At 42.9% G+C, this 14,284-nt stretch overlaps 1 protein-coding gene across 1 annotated transcript; it reads right to left on the reverse strand.

The window, feature by feature from the left end:
* Positions 1-12,260: 12,260 nt before the first annotated feature.
* On the reverse strand, positions 12,261-13,847 carry LOC110691101. Its single transcript, XM_021868035.1, has one exon. The coding sequence runs from the start codon at positions 13,845-13,847 to the stop codon at positions 12,261-12,263; it is 1,587 nt and encodes a 528-aa protein (XP_021723727.1).
* Between the last annotated feature and the right edge of the window lie 437 nt (positions 13,848-14,284).

Below are 14,284 nucleotides of genomic sequence, written 5' to 3' on the forward strand. Positions count from 1 at the left end.
AAAAAAAAAAAAAAAAAAAAAGATTTACTGCTTTCCTAGACTAACCTTAACTTGTTTGCTAGTATGTCTTTCCTTTTTGCAGATTGGGAACATTCGAGACGCGGCATGAGTTTGAAGAACGATGCTATGGCCGTTAATTGGAGCTCCCGGGAAGCAAATTTGGTGAGATCTTTTCCTTTTTTTGTGTGCTTAGGATAGTTTAGTTTAGGAAGAAGTTGAATGGTTCGAGGATGTTTGATCGGTTCTAAGGAACCTGGGATCGTTGATGTTGATATCATTCGATCACTTGTTTGTCGATTGGGATTTTATGTGATTTTTATGCCTCGTTATGTGCCTTTCAACTTATTCAGTTGGCTTAGTTGTACATATGTTTGTGTTAGATAGGAAAAGCTTCTTCTATGAGGATGTGTGGTTTAGCTTATATGATATGCCTCGTAGTATTTACCTATGTTTTTGGATCATAATAAACTTGTCTAATTGCAAAATTTTGGAATATTGTTCATGTTGGATTCGAAATGTGAATGAATGTGTATGGAATGTCTATTTCCACTTAAGCCAATGATGAATACACAGTTCGAGTCTATTGTTGATTAATGTGGACGAGTCTAGGCGAAGGGTAGAAATAGAACACCTTTGTCATGTGAAACTCTATGCCTTTGGGCTGTGGTAAGATGGAGTCGCTTCCCGGTTGTGGATTTGACCCCCTTGATTGGTAGTTGCTTTATTTGTTAGATCCCGTGAGGTTTATTTGTTCTAGCCTTCATCATTCTTGTTGAGTGGCATATTTGGATCCTTGATTACGCATTTTTCGATCTTTGTGTTGACTAGTAGCTCCCGAGACCGACTTGACACTTTTAAGGGAGGAAGAGGGCACCTTTTTCATTTTTCTTATTTTGTTCCTTTTGTTTTGTTACAAATTGATTTTCTTTTTACATCATCTTACTTGCTAACCATGTTGAGCTTTAATTCCATTCTTGGTTAACCGTGTTACAAACCCGATGGCCAATGTTTTACCAACCCTTAGTTGTGAAGCGTTTACCTATATAGGTTTGTTGAGCTTATTGTTTACTAATCAAGAAATAAAGTATGATAGTTGGTTTGAGCAGGTGTGAAAGTGAGCCTAATTGTAAATATGTAATGTGAAAGTCATTTTTCCATCAATAAAAAAAAAGAAAAAAAAGAAGAAGAGAAAAGCCGTCCGAATTGTGAAAAAGGCAAGGACACATAAATAAAGTTTTGAAGTTTGAAAGAGGTCATTTGAGTGTGTATTATATGGATAATTTGGGATGTGTAAGAATGTGAATCAATGAGATTGTGGAAAGTGAATTTCATCTTTTGAACTATTGTTTTTGAGAATTGTGATTCTTGCGCTTCATTTAGGAATTAACCCCACTTTTTTTAAATTGTTTTCACCTACCTTACCCATTGCCAATACATTACAACCCTTTTAAGACCCTTATACTTTAGAGGTGTTCGGTTCTCAAACGTTGGAGGGAGATACCTTTCAACCCTATGGAAAGATTATGCGTAATCGAGATGTCGGGATACCTTTGTTATTTCCTCAAAACATCACTTCTTCCGGTTCCTTCGAGGAATCACGAGGGGCCAATTAGGGTGGTGATTTGAAGAAAAAGGGGAGGACGTGGCCGGTTTGGTCGGGTTTAGAGGGAAGCATGATTTCTTTGTTCTCTATGCTTAGTTTAGGTCTTGTTCGCATTTGATCAACGATATCTTGGATTGTGTGTCTCGTTGCTTGTTTGAGTGAGTTTTCCTTCCGTGCATGGTTGTTCTAAGTAGGATCCATTGATTTCATTCCGTGCTTAATTTGATTTGATCACAATGGCATAGTTTATTTGATCTTGTGTGTGTTTCCCTTGGTTTTTGCTCGAGGACTGATCGGCCCCCTAGGTGTCGTTATTTCCTAAAGGTCGAGTCAAGAATAAAAAGAAAACCCACGTCCTAAACTAACCAAAGGTAGCATAGTGGAAGAGGGGTCGAATCCTCAGGGAAGGTCAAACGTCTCTTGCTTAGATCACTTATAAGTCAATTGAAAAGGGAGAAATAAATTTTTGATGGATTTATCTATAGCTACTAGGGAAACAAATAAACTAAGAACTAAATTAACAAGCAACAAGCAGAGGTATAAAACTTCGAAAATCAAGGAATAGCAAACACTAGGGGATAGGGGAGAATTCCTAACTAACAATGATTTCAACAATTAGAGGCAACAAGAATGGTTCAATCGGTCAACCAAACAATTGGGGCCTATGGTCCAACATCTAGGATTCCCTCTCGGGCTCACCTAAACACCGCCTACCCAACCCCGCCTCGGTGGTCGAGGTCATCCCTAACCTAGTCATCATCACATACAAGCTCACTCTCGCGCAACTAGCATGCAACACAAAATAGGGTCTTAGAGGTGATCAATCTCTAATTCCTAACAACTAAAACCTAGGTTGGAATCAATTGCAAAACTTCTCAATCTACCCAATCTTGCACCACATATCATTCATTTCATCATTAGTTCATCATTTCCCCCTCCCCTAGCTAGAAACCTAGCCTAGAGAAGGAAGGGTCACACCAAAGCACACAAGAACATTAACAAAAGCAAAAACTAAGTTTAATGAGAGAAACATGGCTAAAACCAGAAAATAGGATGATTAAACTTTACTAAAGAAGTTAACTTTGAAGAGAATATGTTAAGTCTACTTGTAATCTATTCTAAATAGCATGAAATCTAAGCAAATAACGATAATATTATACTAATAGCAAGAAAATAAAGGATCAAAACCAGAAATTGCAAGTTTAAACAAGGAGGCAACTAAGACATTAAACTATTCTATTGACTTGAAATAACAACTAAAGATAAGCTAAAACTAATTAAAATAGATAAATAAAGCAATAAATAAAGAGTAGGGATAGAAATAATACCAAAAGATTTAATCTTGGATTGAAAATGAAAGAGAGTAACAAAGAGTAGTGTTTTAGATCTAATGAGGAACTAAACCCTAACTAATCTAAAGTGCAAAAGAAAGAAAGAAAAACAATAAGCTGAAATCTGATTTTCTAATATTTCTCTCTCTACCTCCTTCTCCAATTACAAGGAAGAGAGGTATTTATACCCTCCTCTAAAACCTAACCCAAATCAAGGCCCAAAATTTTAGGCATCACGTGCAGAGTAAAATAATTAGAGCCGTCGGCCTACGCGTGTAGCAGAGTTCAAATCGGTCAGGGGAACACGGAGCGCCCGCTCTAAGGCCAGAGCGCCCGCTCTGAAGTCTCGCAGAAAATGCTCTGATTATTCTGGGAGCTAGAGCGCCCGCTTCAACATTAGAGCGCCCGCTCTGAGGTCTCGCAGAAAATGCTCTGATTATTCTGGGAGCTAGAGCGCCCGCTTCAACATTAGAGCGCCCGCTCTGAGGGTTGGGTACTTGGTTTTTCTGCAGCAAGGAATACAGAGCGCCCGCTCCATATCTAGAGCGCCCGCTCTGAACTCTTCTTTCCTTCATATTTTGGGCTCTAATGCTCCAATCCCTTTGACTCCAAAGCATGCCTAATCCTTGCATCCAATCCTTGCTTTCTTAGCCACGGGAGGACCTGTAAGATGGAAAACACAAATCATAGGAAAGGTTCTAATAGGAGCAAATTGAAATGGGTTAAAGGAGAGGGAATAAAACCTTAGGAAATGAGCCAAAAATGACTCAAAACCACTCCAAGTAACAAATATGCTCAATAATAACAAAACTAAGCTAAAATAGAGGAAAAAGGGCAAACAAAGGGCTCAATCGGGGAAGAAACGAAGTAGAAAAGTGGGCCAAATGGCCACTGATCAAATTCCCCCCAACTAAGTCCTTTGCTCGTCCTCGAGCGAAGTAAAATAAGCAAACAAAAATAACCAAAAGCATAAGTCTATACACTAACTCACTTTCGTAGGAATCACGGTCGTTTTTAGCGTAAACGACAAGCCATTTAAACCCCCAAGTCACTTAGGAGGACGAGTATGCTCTCGTGAGGGTTTTCGAGAGAGATTGACCCACAACTTCGCACTAAATCAAGGCAAGGTTTTTAGAGACAAATAGAAAAATAGAAAAATAGAAAAATAAAAAGGGAAAGAAACACAAACATGAATGGTTGAACTTTCATTACAATGCAATCACAAGGATGCGCAAGCTTCTTGACAAGATAGGTGGACAAGCTAGCTAATGCTCCTGGTTGAAGGCCACATAGCTCATGCTCAAAAGCTTGGACTATAAAGATCCTATCCTCCAATTGTCCCTCACCAAGGCAACCTTCCTCATCTCGATCATGTACACTAGGCGGCTAGTCGTCTCGAATTCCACAAGAGAATTAGGAGAACAACAAGGAGGTGGGCAAGGTAGGATTGCCCTAACTTAGTAAATGCAAATCCAATCTAAAAGCTCTACCCATGACTCTCTCCACCGACATTGACTCAATCACTCAAGGTCCAAAGGGCTTTTAAGGTGCAATGAAATGGCTTGGGGTAAGGGTTGGAATAAATTTGGCTAGTGGTGTAAGCTCCTAAGAGTGAAACATTAATGAATCGAGCAAAACCAAGGCCAACTAACCTTAGTTGGTGGGTATTATACCCCCCAACTAACTCTAAACTATATACAAGATCGATGCCTTACTTATGCATTCTTATTCCAACCTTTTTTTTTTTTTTTTTTTTTTTTTTTTTTTTTATACCAAAAGATTTAATTGGGGAAACAGACACGTCCCTTGCAATTTACATTATAGACATCCACTATGCCAAACTTTTAACTTAGATACAAAGCCAAGCTCGAGTTTCACTCATTTCTATAAAGGTGAAAATAAAATTAGGTTCATAAGGCTTGTAATGCGGGTAGACAAAAAGTGGAAGGCTCAAGGGGGTACGCAAAAGGTGAATGTAAACCCAAAAACCTGAAATTTGAAAGTAAAGGTGTCCTAGGAAATAAAAAAAAGGATCTGAAAAGAACGAAAAATTATGCCCTTATCCCGAAATGAATGCCTTTATCATCCTATGAGTCGATTCGGTCGCGGTCTCAAGAGTCAAATGGAGCGAGTTTTAGATCAAGTAGCAAGACACTAAGTCTCCAAATTTCTAGCCACCTAGCTTTCATTCACAAGATGAGCTACGCCCACAACCACAAACCGAGGACAAAAGGGATCAAGGCCTAAATAGCCCAAGATATGTCCAATAGGAGTCATTTGAGCAATGAAGCTATGTGATTTTCAACCAAAACATTAAAGACCTTGTAAACCTATCAAACCAAGGAACCAACTCATATATGTTCATACATTGTAGCTACTAATTCAGCCAAACACAAAACAAAGTTTTAACACTTGCCTTGGATAACACTAAGAGAAAGAAAAAGAAAAAGAAAACATTGAAGAGCAACAAGAGAAGTAGGACTTCGTTTGGAATAAATTCCATAAGTGGGGGCGGTAGAAGGTACGTGAATTGAATGCACGTCCTCCTAGGCATAAAGCCGGGCGCCTCTCACGAGGTGTGAACCTCGCCCCGTTGCTACTCTTCAACAAAAATAGAAAGGAAGGGATAGAAGGATAGAAGAGGAACTCAAGAATGAAAGCATCAATTCACACAATTCTCAGTACACAATTCCAAGTATGCAAACATCCATGAATCAATCAACTTAATCCTAACTCCGCTCCTAGGAACTAAGCAAGATAAAATAAATAGAAGAGAGTTTGGAAAGATCTCACCGGAGCCATGCCAATCCAAAACATAAAAAGAATGATGGGTTCCAAGTCAACCAACCTTGGCTCCTTCCAAAAGTAGTATACAACCTGCCAAAAAGTGAGAAATACCAAAACTCCAAAGCAAAAAGATTAGAAAACAAAATAAAGAAGAAAAAGGAAAAGTGATCATGTATAATACAAACCAACAGATACAAGCCAACAGATTATTAAGCACAAGCAAGCATAGGAAAGGCTGCTCATCCCCAAAATGATCTTTTCATTTGCCCCTAGATATGAAAATGCTAAGGCACCCCCCCCCCAACTAAAACCAGGCACCGTCTCGGTGCGATAAAGCATGTAATAGTCAAGGGTGGGTGGGTGGGTCAAAAGAAATGATCATCTAATCCTCAGAATCATACTCTTCCTCTCCCTCTCCCTCTACAACTACAGGGGGCGCCCAATCATAATCAACATCGATTGGCGGCCCATATGGCTCCCACCCACCGTAATAACCGGGGGGAAAGCCGTCACCCTGATAAGGATAGGCGGGATCACCGAGGTAATCACACCCACCTGGGCGCTGGTAGTTGTAGGGGGGAAAGGAGCAGGGAGGGTCATGCAGGGTACCTGGGCCTTGCCAATAGGGGTATTGGCCGCCGGTACGAGGAATGGGGTTCCCATTGTCATCTACCTGAGGGGGCTCCCAATTCGGGACAGGCCCGTGTTGCGGAGGGTAGTAGGGGTAGTTGACACATGGGCTAAAATGTCCCTGGTCCACATGGTAATCATAAATATGGTTTTGATAAATATCAAAAGTGGGACCAGGAGACTAAGCAGGGGCCTCCTCTCTTTCCCTAGGCCGGGTTTGAGCAAGGTTCCTAACCTCCAGAGTGAGGCTAGCGAAAGCTTGCTCAATATTAAATGCAGAAGAGGAAGAGGGCTCACCTCCCCCCGGAAACTGGGGGGGCTGCTGAAGATGTTGCTGTGCTTGAGAAATAAGCTGATTAAATTGCTCTTGTTGCTGCTGCTGAAACTGTTGCTGCTGTTGCTCTTGTTGTTGCTGGAAATGTCGTTGTTGCCGCCTCGCTTGCCTGATTTCGTTTCTATGATCAATCTCGGGCTGGGAGAGGTCAGTCTCGTGAATCTGCTCCATAGGGACTCGCCATGGTAACTCAGTTCCCGGGGGCGGATTCATCATGAACGGACACGGCATGTAGCACCAAGGGACGTCCCGGATACGCCAAATGAAGGCTTTCCCCGTAACTCCCGTGGAATCCGAAATGAATTGCATTCTTTTCATCTTCTCTATGTTCAATTCGGCTGCCATGTTCAAACTCTCCATCTGTTGCAGCTGGGTCTTGTATCTGTACTTGAAGGCGATATAAGTGACCATCCCTCCCATAAAGATAGGACCAGTCAAGAGGGGGGAGTCCCTTATTGCCTTACATCTCTTGGCAAATAGATACCCTAGATTGATCTTGTGCTCCGGGGTGGTGGGTGGGTAAAGAAGCGCACCCTCGGTAGCTCTCCAAAGAAGATATAACTCTTGATCGCTCATTTTCCCTAGATCTTTTCTGGAGAAGAAAATATATGCAAGCATCCGGTGAAAGTACCGTAAGGCGGCATGGTGGATCTCAGAGGCCTTTGAGGAGTTGGATTGGAATTCTCTAGCTCCGCTTGTGATTCGGGCCCAAAATTCTTGAGGATTGTACCCATCTACGTAGCCTTGACCATCAAGCCCGGAGGTATCCAAGATTTGAGCATTTGGGTCCCAACCAAATAATTCATTGAAAGCACGGAGGGTAATGTGGCGGCCTTTGTTGAACAACCGGAATTTTACTTTGAATGCATCAATGCCTTCCATACCCTCTTCTTGATTTAACTCGAAGCTAGCAAGAAACTCCAATGTTAGGGGGCGGTAAGTTAGAGGCGGTTGGGTGGGGTAGTAGTAGGAAGTATCTGCGGTGATGTAATCATTTGGCAATCTACAATCCAAGAACGCATCAAACCCCAGATTCACTGCAAGCTCCCTAACCTTCTCGTCTATTCCAATCATATAACAGTCGTGTTGGGAATAGAAGAGAGTTGGATTAATTGCCCTCCTATCTAATGCGGCCAATTTGGCCCTTTGGGCCGCATGTGGCAGGGTAATGTTGAATTGAGTGGGTTGAGCATGCCCACCACTACTACCGGCACCACTACTTTCTCCTACATTACCACTCCTTGGTTCGGCTCTTTGCCTCTTTGAACCACCAGCCATTTCTCACAACAACAATATAGCAATTTTCCAAAGCAACACACCACAACAACCCAACAATTTCCAACAATTCTACACAATGATCACAAAAACAAAACTCTCCAAAACTTTGCACAACCAGCAATTCTAAAACCAAAACTTTCTACACACCAAAACCTAGCAAAAATCCACAATAATTTTCCCTTGCCAAAGCACCACAACAAACAACACACTACAATTCACAACAAATTTTCACCACATAAAACACAAAACCCATTCATTCACCATCAATTCTCCAATTAAGCCAACCTTAATAAGCAAATATCCAAAGAAATAGGGAAAATTAACTTAGTAAGAGTAGGATTATACCAACAATTGGAGACAAATTAGCCTAGAGTTGAAATTGAAGAAGAACCCGACTTGGCCCGACGCGAACCCGGTAGAACCCGCTTCAATTCTTGATGAAATCCGGACTAGGTGCTGAATTCTTGATGGAGATGTATGATTTTTGGAGATAGGGGATGAATAATTTGTGAATTTTAGAGGAATTCGTAGTTGGAAGGTGGAGATTTGGAGGAGATGAAGGTTTGGTTATGGAGGAAGAAGTTGAGGGAGTTTGAGGTGAGAGAAGGGATAGGGATAGGGAGTTTGATGTGAGAATTTGGGTGCTCAAAATTAAAAGGGGATAAAACGCAAAGTCTGAAATGAGGGACGGAGCGGGCGCTCTAAGGGTAGAGCGACCGCTCTAACATTTCGCTGAAAATTCAGGTTTCTGGGTTGAGAAGCAAAGCGCCCGCTCTAAGACCAGGGCGCCCGCTCTAGCTTCTCGGATTTTAGCACCAAAAATGTAGAATTTCTGAGGGACCTTCAAAGCGCCCGCTCTACACCCAGAGCGCCCGCTCTAAATTCTCGAAATTTTCCTTCCTTAGCCCCCTTAAAATCAGAGCGCCCGCTCTACACCCAGAGCGCCCGCTCTAAATTCTCGGATTTTGGCCTCAAGTATTCTGAATAATTCCCAATGATGCAGAGCGCCCGCCCTCCGTTTAGAGCGCCCGCTCTAGACTGTCAGATTTTTGGCTTTAAAAGCATTATTTCCCAAACCTGCAAACACTCAAATATCACTCAAACCAAAATCGTTAGTACTTCTATAGGATGCGACCTAAGTACCCGACTCAACCATTGATTGGTTGAGCCAAGAGGTCGTGCCCTTCGGTTTATAGCATTTTGGCTAACGATAACCAACATAAACCATCCCCTCTTTGGGGAAAAATCCTCCGGATTTTTGCAAAGTACTTAAAACAAAAAGTAACTAAAGAGATAGTTCAAAGACAAATATTCACAATATACTACAAAGCATGCTAGTTTAACGTCCCTAGCTTGACGTTACGTCACGAGCAATAAAGCTAAGGGGAGGAACGGTGTGGACCGTCCCAAGCATTAGGCAACCGATCTTTCCAATATCTCCTTCATCATAGTATCTTTTGATCCGTTGCCCATTCACCATGAACCGGCTCCCATCTTCATGATTTTCCAATTCGAACGAGCCATAGGGGGTTACTTTGGTGATTGTAAACGGCCCCACCCATTTGGACTTGAGCTTCCCGGGAAAGAGTCGGAGACGTGAGTTGAAGAGAAGAACCTTGTTACCCACCTCGAAGTCACGATCTCGAATCCTTTTGTCGTGCCACCTCTTGGTTTGTTCTTTGTAGAGTCTAGAGCTCTCATAAGCATCATACCTCAACTCTTCCAACTCGTTGAGCTTGAGTAACCTCTTTTCTCCGGCCAAGTGAAGGTCCATGTTGAGTTCCTTTACAGCCCACCATGCCTTGTACTCCAATTCCACCGGAAGGTGGCATCCCTTACCATAGACAAGTCGATATGGCGTGGTGCCAATCGGTGTCTTGTAAGCGGTCCGTAAGGCCCATAGTACATCATCCAGTCTTAGGACCAATCTTTTCTAGACTTGTTGACCATCCTCTCGAGCAAACTCTTAATTTCTCTGTTGGACACCTCCACTTGCCCTTGGGTTTGTGGATGGTAAGGGAGTCCAACCTTATGATGTACCCCATATTTCTTCAAAAGTGCTTCGAGTTGTTTCTTGGCGAAATGAGATCCGCCATCACTAATTAGGCACCGTGGCACCCCAAATCTAGGAAAGATGGTCTTCTTGAGCAACTTCAACACTACCTTGTGGTCATTTGTGGGTGATGGTATCGCTTCCACCCATTTAGTCACATAATCCACAGCCACAAGGATATACAAATTCCCACATGAGGAGACAAACGGACCCATGAAGTCCACTCCCCATACATCAAATGGCTCAACTTCTAAGATTGATTATTGCGGCATTTCATTTCTCTTTGTGATTCCTCCCATCCTTTGGCATCGGTCACATCGAAGGATGAACTTGTGAACATCTTTGCGCATAGTTGGCCACCAAAGCTTGCAACCTAGGATCCTTGCCATGGTCTTGTTGACACCTCCATGACCTCCACAAGGTAGTGAATGACAATGTTCCATAATACCTTCCATCTCATGATTTGCCACACATTTCCGGAACAAACCGTCACTACACTTCTTGTACAAGCTTGGATCATCCCAAAAATACCTCTTAACTTCCTTGAAGAACCTCTTCCTTTGTCGAGCATCATAGTCATGAGGTACCACCCCGCTTGCTAAATAATTTGCAATATCAGCGAACCAAGGGATGGTGTTGGTAACGATCGCCATAAGAGAGTCATCTCGAAGCTCATCATCGATGGATCCTCTTTGTCAAGGTAAGAAGGGTGGTCTAACGGCAACCTTGAGAGATGGTCAGCCACTAGGTTCTCACTTCCTTTCTTATCCCGTATTTCAATGTCAAATTCTTGTAAGAGAAGGACCCATCGGATTAGACGCGGCTTGGCATCCTTTTTGCTCATTAAATACTTCACCGCGGAGTGATCGGTGTAGACAATGGCCTTGTTGCACACCAAATAGGGTCTAAACTTGTCAAAAGCGAAGACTACCGCCAACATTTCTTTCTCCGTGGTGGTGTAGTTCTTTTGTGCCGTATCCAAGGTCCGGCTTGCATAAGAGATCACATTCAATTTCTTTTCTTTCCTTTGCCCAAGGACTGCTCCAACTGCATTATCACTCGCATCACACATTAGCTCAAATGGGAGTTCCCAATCCGGTGCTTGCACTATAGGCGCATTCACTAAAGCATTTTTCAAGGTTTCAAATGCCTTAGTGCAAGCATCATCGAATTTGAACTCCACCTCTTTTTGAAGTAAACTCGTCAAAGGTCTCGCTATTTGTGCAAAATCTTTGATAAATCGGCGATAGAAGCCGGCGTGCCCCAAGAAGGCACGTACCCCGGTCACCGATGATGGTGGGGGTAGCTGTTCTATCGCCGAGACCTTTGCCGGGTCTACCTCAATACCATTAATGGACACTTTATGCCCGAGGACAATGCCCTCCTCGACCATAAAATGGCACTTTTCCCAATTCAACACAAGGTTCGTCTCTTGACACCTCTTTAAAACCTTTTCGAGATTGTGCAAGCATAGGTCAAAAGACGACCCACAAACACTGAAATCATCCATGAAAACTTCTATTGCATTTTCGATCATATCAGAAAAGATTGCTGTCATACATCGTTGGAAAGTCGATGGGGCATTGCACAATCCGAAGGGCATCCTTCGGTAGGCAAATGTCCCAAATGGACAAGTGAAGGTTGTTTTATGTTGGTCATCCGGGTGAATTGGGATTTGAAAGAAACCCGAATAACCATCAAGAAAACAATAGTGTGAATGCTTCACCAACCTTTCCAACATTTGATCGATAAATGGCAAGGGGAAATGATCTTTTCTAGTGGCTTTATTAAGCCTCCTATAGTCAATGCACATTCTCCACCCCGTGACAGTGCGGGTGGAGATATCATTCCCCTTGTCATCTTGTATGATGGTCATGCCTCCCTTTTTGGGAACCACATGAACCGGGCTCACCCATTTGCTATCGGAGATAGCATAAATGATCCCCGCTTCACGTAGTTTGAGGATTTCCTTCTTAACCACTTCCTTCAAAGTCGGATTCAACCGCCTTTGAGGCTCAATGGAAGAGGCATGATCATCCTCAAGATGAATGCGATGCATACACAAGCTAGGGCTAATCCCCTTAATATCATCAATGCTATACCCGATAACACTCCTATATTTTTTTAAAATCTCAATTAATTTTTGCAATGAGGTGTCATCGAGGTTAGCATTGACAATAATAGGATATAAGCAATCATCATCCAAATAAGCATATTTGAGAGAAGGAGGGAGGGGTTTTAGTTCTACCTTGGGAGGAGGCGTGGAACTCTCCTCCTTAGACTCACTTTGGATCGATGGGAGCTCATCCACGGCTCCTTGAGTCTCGGGATGAGTTTCACCTTCAAGGCTTTCAACCTCCAAGGCACACAAAGATTCTCCTTCACCCACCTCCTCACAGGGAGGTCTTCATCACCCTTGTCTTTAAATACCTCATGAGACTTCACCAATTCATCAAGTTCGGAGTCCACCAAGTCCACCCGCCAAATCTTCTCTACCATAGGTTGCTTCAAAGTCTTTGAGAATTCAAACTTGTACTTCTCATTGGCCACCTCACATGTAATGGTATTATCTTTGCAATTGACGACCGCTCCCATGGTCTTGAGTGCCTCTCTTCCAAGGATAAGAGGAGTATGAGGGTCCTCCTCCATATCCATCACCACAAAATCGCAAGGCACAAACAAATTCCCAATCTTGATAGGAACGTCTTCTAACTCACCGCATGGGAATTTTGTGGACCGGTCGGCTAATTGAATCACCTTTCTTGAAGGTATCATCTCGAACTTGAGCTTCTTTGCAATGGATAGTGGCATGAGGCTCACACTTGCCCCAAGATCGGCTAGTGCACCCGTGGTCTCCATATCACCAATCTTGACCGGAAGAGTGAAGCTTCCCGGATCACATTGCTTGGTAGGCAAGGTTCTTTGCACTAGGGCACTAACTTGATGAGGAAGAGTGATACACTCATCACTTAGCTTCTTTTTGTTGGAGAGGAGTTCCTTGAGGAATTTTGCATAGGGTGGCATTTGAGTCATGGCTTCAAGGAATGGAATGTTGATGTGAAGTGACTTGAGCATAGCCATAAACTTGTTGTACTTGTCATTCAATCTCCTCTCAACAATCCTCTCGGGATAAGGCGGTGGTGGTTCAAACCTTGATGGTTGATAAGATGTTGATGGTTGCTTGTCTTTCCCAACTTCCTTACTCTTTTCACTACCTTCACCCTTCTTCTTCTCAATGCCTCCTTCAACACTATTCTCAATTCTTTGACCTTGGTTATCTCCATGGACCTCCTCAACCTCTTGCTCTTCACCCTCCTTGTTGTGCTCCGATTGATCACTCCTAGGCCCCTCATAAGACTTTCCGGACCTAAGAGAGATAGCTTTGATATGATGGGTGGTAGCCGGGTTGGTAGTAGGTTGGCCCGGGAGCTTCTCATTGGCTAGATTGGTCACCCTCTCGGCGAGTTGAGCCACTTGATTATCCATCATCTTTTGATGTGCGGTGACCTCTTGATGCCTTTGATCCGCTTTTCGCTCACTATTGGTTATTCTTTGATCCATGGCGGATAGGCTTGATTGGATTCTATTGAGAGTTTCCATGATCATTTGTTGATTAGGGTCATTTTGCATGGAAGGGTTGGGTTGGAAATTTTGAAATTGGTTGGGTGGTCCTTGCTTGAATGGTGCTCTAGGGTGATTGCTAGCATTTGGATTTGGAAAGGGAGCCATTTGACCCGTGTTGTGGCTTGGGCCACTTGCATCTTGAAATCTATTACCATAATTGGCATTGGGGGCTCTCCAATTATCACGTTGATTGTTCATGTACCCCATTGCCGCTACATGTTCGGGGTCTCGACCACCACAATATGATATATCATGGTTGGTACCCCACAATTCTCACAAGAGAAAGAGTGTACTTGATTGGTGGAGGAAGATGAAGACCCTTGGCTATTTCCCAGCTTCTTGTCAATGACTTGTTCCATAAGAGCCTTGAGTGAACCTTGATCAAGCTCGAATTTGCCCGAAGCTCTCTCTTCACCTCTTCTTCTTCCACCACTCGTAGAATAGTACCTCACAACTTCCTCTATGGTGTCCTCCAATTGAGCTTGAGGCACCTTGCTAATATTTCCACCACATCCGGAATTCAAATTTTGCTTGGGTATGTCGTCAAGACCATCATAGAAGAACTTGATGAGAAGTTGCTTGTCAAACTCATGGTGTGGACAAGCTCTCACATACTCTTTAAAACCGGTCCCAAGCTTCCCCCA

The sequence above is a fragment of the Chenopodium quinoa genome, unplaced genomic scaffold (genome assembly GCF_001683475.1).
Source record: "Chenopodium quinoa cultivar QQ74 unplaced genomic scaffold, ASM168347v1, whole genome shotgun sequence".
Lineage (NCBI taxonomy): Eukaryota > Viridiplantae > Streptophyta > Magnoliopsida > Caryophyllales > Amaranthaceae > Chenopodium > Chenopodium quinoa.